The 8,247-nt window shown below is 44.0% G+C and overlaps 1 protein-coding gene across 7 annotated transcripts in view; it reads right to left on the bottom strand.

Moving 5' to 3' along the window:
- Positions 1–4,678: 4,678 nt before the first annotated feature.
- Positions 4,679–8,247, bottom strand: part of LOC105893030 (A-kinase anchor protein 13) — a 107,944-nt gene continuing 104,375 nt past the window's right edge. For all 7 annotated transcript variants that reach the window (XM_031587089.2, XM_031587090.2, XM_031587088.2 and 4 more), the window contains one exon: positions 4,679–7,497. In XM_031587089.2, coding sequence (XP_031442949.1) covers positions 7,439–7,497 — 59 coding nt within the window. In that variant the 3' untranslated portion in view covers positions 4,679–7,438. The remainder of the gene's footprint in view (positions 7,498–8,247) is intronic.

Raw genomic sequence — 8,247 nt, forward strand, 5'->3', positions numbered from 1 at the left:
CAGGCTTCTGGCTGTCACTATTCATTAAGACAAATCAGAACTGTAAAACCAACATAATGGCCTCATCCCCCTGCTGAAATTAGATTGGCTAATGGAAGCCAAACTTAATTTGACATTTTACCGAAACTGAATATTTATTTATTTATTTGGCTTACAGAAGTGACTTGGGGAGTGAGTCATCAAGTATTGCCCATCCTTTTTTTTAAAGGGATTTTAATTTCAGCGTGGCATTTCACCAATTTATTCAACATGGCGGCCCTCACCAAACCAATTATCCTTCTCTTTGCTGTTCTGTCTTTGCTGGCGGATCAGAGGCGACTTGGAATCCCTGGTAAGTAGGTATTAAGCATGAACGCCAGTAGCGTTATGAAATGATTGCATTCAAGTGATATCCCATCACGACAAAACGGACTGAAAAGATATTTTAATTCGGTGTCCAAATTAGCGCAGTCTACTCTTCAAATTCAACAGGTAGGTTACGCGGCCTGTGACACAAAGTCACAGCGCCACCCTCTGGATACCGATGCAACATCCATTTAATTAAAACGAGGACATTGCGGCATCGACAAGTAGAAATTCTGCATGACTTTGACACACTGGTGAAATCTGTTCGATTGTCGTTTTACATATTGAAGAACAAATGGAACAGCCCGAGAGATATTTGTAACGGCTGTTGATCTCGTGTTTTATGTAAATAGGATGCATAATGTAACAGAGACTATTTTAAATACCAAATTAGGACTATTTTCTGCAATAGACAGCACAAGCAAGTAATATCAAGTTCTGAACTTCGACTTATTTATTTATTACGAAAAGACTATTTCGAGACCCGCGATTAGAAATGGATGGCTGCTTCGTGGGCGAACGGGAAGTGTACATTTTTCAATAACGATTTACATGCAACTCATTCGGTAAGAAGCGTTAACGCCGACATACTCGCTTCATAGCAGATCTCTGCCCCAATGGCTGTATCTATGCAGACGAATTAATTTGGCTTCTGCTCTTACATCTGCCATCCGTTTCTCACCAATTGTATCTGCTTTTAAAATGTGCATAACCCAGTGGAAGGGGGAAACAAAAACCTGCTCAATCTAAAAGATATGGGTGAATAGTCAAAAAGTGTCAACTATCAGAATAACTATGCCAATCGTGTCAGAAAAACGCAGTTATTCATACAAGCAGATAATTGAGTTTAACCGCTCCTGGTTGAATGAAACGATCGCTGCATCTCTGATGAATGGTCATAGTCTATTCCCCATCATGTAATATCAGTCTCAAACGCTTTTCGCGTTCATTGGCAGCAAGCGTCTTCATGTAGACCCTCTGCATTATTTAAGGTGCTGATGAATATTCCCACTCATTAAAGACAAGTGCCTTTTGCATAACCTTCGCACAGTCTCTCGCTGTGACCTAATTTCCTTTTATTTGATTATTTTGCTGAGGCAAGACCACATATGAGGCGCATATGGTTCATCTGGGGGATTGCATGCTGGAGACTCACGTCTCCTTGGCAAATACATCCTGAGGCTAGAAGTATGCCTCTCTCTCTCTTTTCTATCCCCTCTCTCTCTTCTTCTTTTTCTCTCTTTCTTTCACTCTCTCTCTATCTGCACCAAATGTATCCCTCTACTCCTACTCATGTTTACTTACGCTCAGTATGAAGTCACGCTATTTGACCATATATTTGTGTCTGAGTGTGTAGGTAGGTGTGTGTGTGTCTCTCTCTCTGTGTGTGTGTGTGTGTGTGTGAGAGAGAATCTTTAAAGAATATCCTTTCATTACAGCCCATTGTAATGAGTTCCTCGTGTTCAGCTGTTTCCACTTGTCTGACTCCTGCCCGAGTTCAGTGCAGTAGTGCTGAGGCTGAAGTCCAGAACAGTGACTTTACTCTGCCTACATCCTCACTGTGGAATTAATCCTTCTGTCCCGAGCCAGCACTGATGACAAGGTGGTGTGTGTGTGTGTGTTTTGGGGGGGGGGGGGGGGGCAGGCAAGAAAGGTGGAGAGAGTTTGGTTCTGGTTCCCTAAATGCTGATGACTAAGCACTTCCACCCCCGACCATGAGCAGGAGTGGAGTAGGACAGCGGGGTGCACTTCAAGCTCACCCCCTGCCGATGAGGAGTGCATTAAGCGGCGGTAACTAGCTTTCTGGAGATCAGGCGCTTGCTCCTTAATACATGCATGTCCATGCCAGCTTTAGCCCCTGAGGGCTCTCGTCCGCGGGCACCCGACTGCTGAGACTCTGGTGTTGAGCACATCTCATGGAAAACATGAGACACTCAGACAGATTAGCGACATCCTAAGCACCCGCCAAGCTATTAATACGTGCCGACGCTTGGCAAGGTTAACGTGGGCTCTACGGATGGCAAAGTGCTCTGAAGTACGTGGCTGTTTTCTCTCTCCTGGCAGTTTAAGGTCCCCACACAGAAACATTGCAATAAGAATACTCCCGCAGAGAGAAAAACCTTAAACGCGTCAGGGAGAGACGGAAACAACTTAGTGTAATGTGTGTTACTATGAACTGCGTTTAAGCTTGGGTGTGCTTAAATCATAATGTGTTAAAGAAGATGGTAAGGTTAAGAGAGGACTCAAAGTAACACAACTGCTCTCTGGCCTAAGGGAGTCTGATAGCAAGCGTGTGTGTGTGTGTCTGTTTGTGGCTGTGTGTGTGTGTGTGTGTGTGTGTTTGTAGCTGTGTGTGTGTGTGTGTGTGTGTTTGTGGCTGTGTGTTCCTGCCTGGCTGTGGATGTGGATTTGTGGATGCATATATATCTGTTAACATGCATGAGTTTGTCCTTGAGAATGTGTGGTGTTTGTGTGTGTGTGTGGAGAGAGGGGATTGCATGTTTGTATTTGAGCATGAGTGTGATACAGTAAAACACACACACACACACACACACACACACAGATATGCATGAAAGAGTGAGTTCTTTTTGTGACTTCCAGTGCGAGATGTGAATTATTTCTCCATTTATCCCAGCAGAGCTTGTTAGCGCTGTCTGATTCAAGGGGCTTTGAAGTGGAAGGGGCCTGTGATGAAGCTGGCTGAGGGTGAGGGTGCTAGCACAACTGGCCCGGTCAGAAGAGCTTTTTTTCTGGGCTACATCTTAAAGAGAAACTTCAGTTTTTTTTTCAACCTGGGCCCCATTTGTCTCTGATCTTTTTGTGTCCAAACTTCTACTAAGGGCAATTTACGATCGAAATCGGTCCAGTATTGAGTTAGAACGCTATAACAGGCAACCGCAAAGCGGCTATACAATGCAATTCCATGGGGTACCCATCCACGTCAAAGTAAACTGCTTGTTTTCCCTCCACTGACACGCTCATGATGTAATTATACGTGTCTGACTAGATGGAAAGGATCCCTACAGAGAGACCTGTGCTGTGCTTGAGTTCTATGGTGAAAGTGGATATTCAGCTCTCACTCACTCACTCACTCACTTTGCCTTATTCCTTTGATGTAGTATCAGGGGCCAGAAGCTCTCTTGGTAACAGTCAGCATTAGGTGTGGGTCGTCTGCACCTCTACCCTGGTCCAGAGGACACTACGTGCTCACTCAGTCCAGTGTCCTGTTTGCAGGACATGCTGCCTGGTCTGGTGTCCACCCATGATGGTTACAGCAGTGATTCTTAACCAACCCACATGCTTCCTGAAGACAGAGCTCCAAGGAGGGTTGAGAGTCTTTAGCGAAAAGTACAAAGACATTTGGAAGATAGGGGTGAGACTGCTGCTAGACATTAGTGTTTGTTTCTGTTTCACAATTTCAAAAGTTGTGAGCTGTGTCCCTCGTCACATTGTGCCAAAGTCCCATCTGTCACTGTGAGACTGTATGCAGGGACTCCTGTGTGCCTGATCTGCATCCAGTGTACTGGCTGCCACCCTGTGTGTTTGTGTAGTTTGCTAATGTGCCCGTTCAGTCAGTGAGGATCTGAGGCAGGTGCTCACGGCAGGATGTGACTGCTGAGAAACGTCAGCATATGGAATGGATGGAATTATCCTCTCCTCTCTTCATTCCCTCATTTTCCTCCTCTCCCTCATCTTTTTTTTCTCCTCCTCCTCTCCTCTATCAGCTCTCCTTTTTCCCTTCTTCCTCTCCTTCCCCCTCATATTCCTCCTCCTCCTCTTTCTACTCAATCTGAGTCCTGAAATGACAAGTGTCTGTGTGACTCAGTGACGGGGCACGTTCAGCCACACAGAGCAAAGCAGCATGCCAGCGAACCACTTACGGCCTCACACTCCCCAGATGAGAAGTGTCCATCTGCACACACTCAGGCACGGCGTTTCATCTTCATCCAACTCTCCTCTCGTTGTGTCCTTAGGCGAAGTCAGAACACAATGCCTTCACACACACACACACACACACACACACACTCTCTCTCTCTCTCTCACACACACACACACACTCACAGCCCTCCCCCCACTGCAGACAGTAAAAGAGGGAGTCCTGCCCATACTGTAAAACAGGATTATAAAACTATGCTTTTCTGTTTCTATATGCCACAAAGGCTACTCTACTTAATTTGAAAGGGCACTGGTGTTTGACCCAACTAACATACACAAATGTTTGAAGATACAAGTGCTAAAATTCTATAAATGCTTTCTACTGAAATTGTTCACTGAACAGGGGAAATTGTGAATTTATTTCTAGCATGTCTGAAGGTAAACGAAATGACTCATCTTTTTGGGTCATAATATTTTTAATATGAGTGATATATAACTGTACATTTTTAGCGGGGATCAACGATAAATAAGCCTCATTACAAAATATTGATATCAATCACAAACAAGACACAAAAAATCATACTTTTACATTAAAATTTATACACAGTTCATATGTACATTTTACATTTTGTCTCTGTCCTTTTTATACATTATTCGGCAAGGAAACAAATAAACAAACAAACAAAATTAAACTGTACCATTTCATAAAAATAATTCCTTGCTCTCAAAGCAGGAGTACAGTTTTTTTTAAATCTTTACCAAAGACCTCCTGAGACGATGCTGGATTGAATTTAGTGCATTCTTTTTTTTCTGTTTAAGGCTATAACATTTTAATCCTATTTGAGAGACTCCATGGAAAACCACTAAAAAAAGGATCACTCTAAGAAACTACTGATTTGAGTTGAGTTGATTTGTCTTCTCTGAGGTTCTCTCCTGAGAGGGAAGTCTTGGGCCTGGTCCTGTCTCTTATCTCCTATAAATTAAGGCCAAACTCAAGATTGCTCGCAAATAATGTGAAATGGATCATTTCTTTTTACTGAATGAAGGATACTTGTGAAGTCTCTTGGTCACTATGACTACCCGCTCGTCAGGATGACGCAGATGGTTTAGTACTGAAATGACCCGAAGAGGACAGTCAACAATGACTCAAAAACTTCAGTCAGGCAAGGGAAAAAATACCCCCGTAAATCACGAGACGTGCAGGGCTCGCTACTGTCCCCTGGTGGGGACAAGACAAAGGAGCAAGGATCATCCCCTGGGGACTTGATGGATCCCAGAGGAGTCTTTGCATCCTGGGGTTATAGAAAAATCAAAGTCCTGTCCAGTCCTGAACAAACAAGGAAGAGGAAGACAGAATAACGACGACAGACTAAAGCCACTCAGTGTGTTAGAAAGGTGTGAGTGTGGGGGGAGGAGAGGGATGAGTTCATCTCTAGGAGCAAAAACAAAAATCATGTCTGTGTTGTCCAGGCCTGTGGATAATATTATACAGTATTCTGAGCTTTTTGCATTACACGTGCAGATCAGATGGCAGACTCCGGCTGAGAACAGGCCCACATCTGGGCCAGCTCTGTTTCCACAGTCAGCCTCTACTGGGGAATACCTGACCTGCAGGTAAAGTCATTATTAATGTATCTTTCTATATACGGGTTCAGCCCTTGTCTGAAAAACCACCCAAAATGGTTCATTTCTCTCTTGTCTCTGTGTAATTACGAACAGGACTCCTGTTCATTTTCATCTGAAAGCCCTTGGCTTAACTGCAGTTCATTTACTGTGTCATTACATGTCAAGGGATCGAAGTCATTTATCAAACGTTACTCCATAAAGATGGCAGGGAAGCCAAGCGCAAGGTACTAACACTGCGGTGGAAATCCGTCTGAAATCCCTGCCTGATTATCAGTCCATAAATCCCTTTGATTAATCTTTGGGAGTAAACTGGATCAACTCTCAGCTCTATAAAGAGGAGATGATGAGTGACTGTTTAAAGTGCTCCTTGGCATGGAACCATTTTAGCTGAAATGAGCTGATTAAAAGCAGAACCGCAAAACAGCTTTGCATTGTCATTAGCGGGGAGAAGAGGTGAACCTAACCTTGTACGATGCAATGTATTGTTCTCTGATTTCTCAGCAATCACCTGTGCAAGGTCAGCGAAGGTTAATGGTCTTAGGGTCTACAGAGGAAACAGACGTGCATCTGCACAAGAACATGAGGCTATAGAGAACATGAGGACATGAACATAAGGATAAGGGATTACTTATTGCCATGTAGTGCAACACAACGACATAACGGCTAACTCTGAACATACTGTAAATCTGCAGTACACAAGCTTTTGAACGATTTACCATTGCCACGTCAAGTGCAATGACTGGAGGAGTAGCATTGAACGATCGATACGGATATGTGAGAAGGGAACTGGAAGGTTCTGGGAAAAGAAGAACCTTTCTTGGGCGCGTTGTCCAAGCTGTTGGGGCGTGGAGCGCTGCCATGGTCCCTCAACTCACACTGCCTCGAAACATATTACTGAAGTCCTGTTTTTTTTCTTTGTTTGTTGTTTTTGCTATGGTGTGTTTTTTTTTTTTGCTTTCTGTGGTTTTGTTAGTCCTTTGAGGACACCGTTGAGTGAGAGCTGAGTCAGCCAGTGAGCTGTCTGGGCTGGAGCACGTTCAGTGACAGCTGAGTCAGCCAGTGAGCTGTCTGGGCTGGAGCACGTGCGCCTGAGGACAGGGCCCCGACTGATCCTAATGTCAGCGGTGGGCTACATGAGAGCTGAAGTGGCCCCTTGTGTTTCAGCACACAGGATCAGCCTGCCAGCAAAGGCAGCATGGGAGAACAAAGAGAACCGGAGAACTGAAGAGAACCGTAGAACTGGAGAACCAAACCCCTCTGTATCAGCCCTACACAAACAGACACAGACCCATTAAAACACAGCGGTGGGGCATGTGTGTGGTGTGTTTCTGGCTGTGCTGCGCTGCGACGTACACTTCTAGAACGGGACAAATCAGATGGGAAAGAGACGGGGCATCACAACAGAGGGCAAATGCCCTGGGGGCACCACACCACCTATCTCTTCCTCACCCCACCCCCTCAGAGAGCATGCTCATGGGGTAATAGAGTGGTAAAGTACAGGGGGGCTTGTGGCCTGTGGGCAGCATGGCATTGGCTTTCATTGCTGTGATTGGTGCCAGGGCAGAGTGGGAGTGTAGGGCACTCAGGGGCATCAGCAGAAGTAGATCTCCCCATCGGCGGTGGGCTCCGTCAGCGGCAGCAGCTGGGACTCTGAAGAGCGCAGGAACACAGGAACGTTAGCGTAAACTTCATTTGAGCATTATTATCATAAAGGAATACAGGAACGTTAGCTGAAACTTAATTTTAGCATTAATGTCATAAAGACACACAGGGACGTTAACTTATCAACACTATATCAGCATTAATGGAATGAAGAAAGACAGGAACATGAGTCGAAATGGCATCTCAGCATTAATGTCATCAAGAAACACAAGAAGTTTAGCCTAAATTCTAGCTTAGCATTAATGTCATGACGGAAAACAGGAAGGCTAGGCATTTCTTCTGAATAATGAAGTAGTCATCATGAATCTGGCATATTGATTAATAACTCTGAATCATGAATTAGTCATAAACGTGGAATATTGTAATTTAAACCAGTTTTTTTTTGTCACCAAATATAGACATTAACATCAGGTGACCTATTCTCTTTGTGCAGTGTTGAAATAAAATTTTACTTTGAAAAGGTTAATCTACTAATTATCCGAGTCATTTAAGGCCCTTAGATAACAGGAAGTTGTTCAGTCTGATTATCTCAGAAAAAAAGATGTTTACATCATCAGAATGTGAGGCCAATATTTTCAGGATTGTTCCATTATCAAACTTTATAATTCTTTGAAATTCTGGCACATTTTCTATGATAAAAGCCATCAACACAACAGACACTCATTTACTGTACGCATATGCAGACCTGCAGACATATTGAAAATCAACACACCACACACATACACACCACAAGTACAG

Source organism: Clupea harengus, chromosome 20 (assembly GCF_900700415.2).
Source record: "Clupea harengus chromosome 20, Ch_v2.0.2, whole genome shotgun sequence".
Taxonomy (NCBI): Eukaryota; Metazoa; Chordata; class Actinopteri; order Clupeiformes; family Clupeidae; genus Clupea; species Clupea harengus.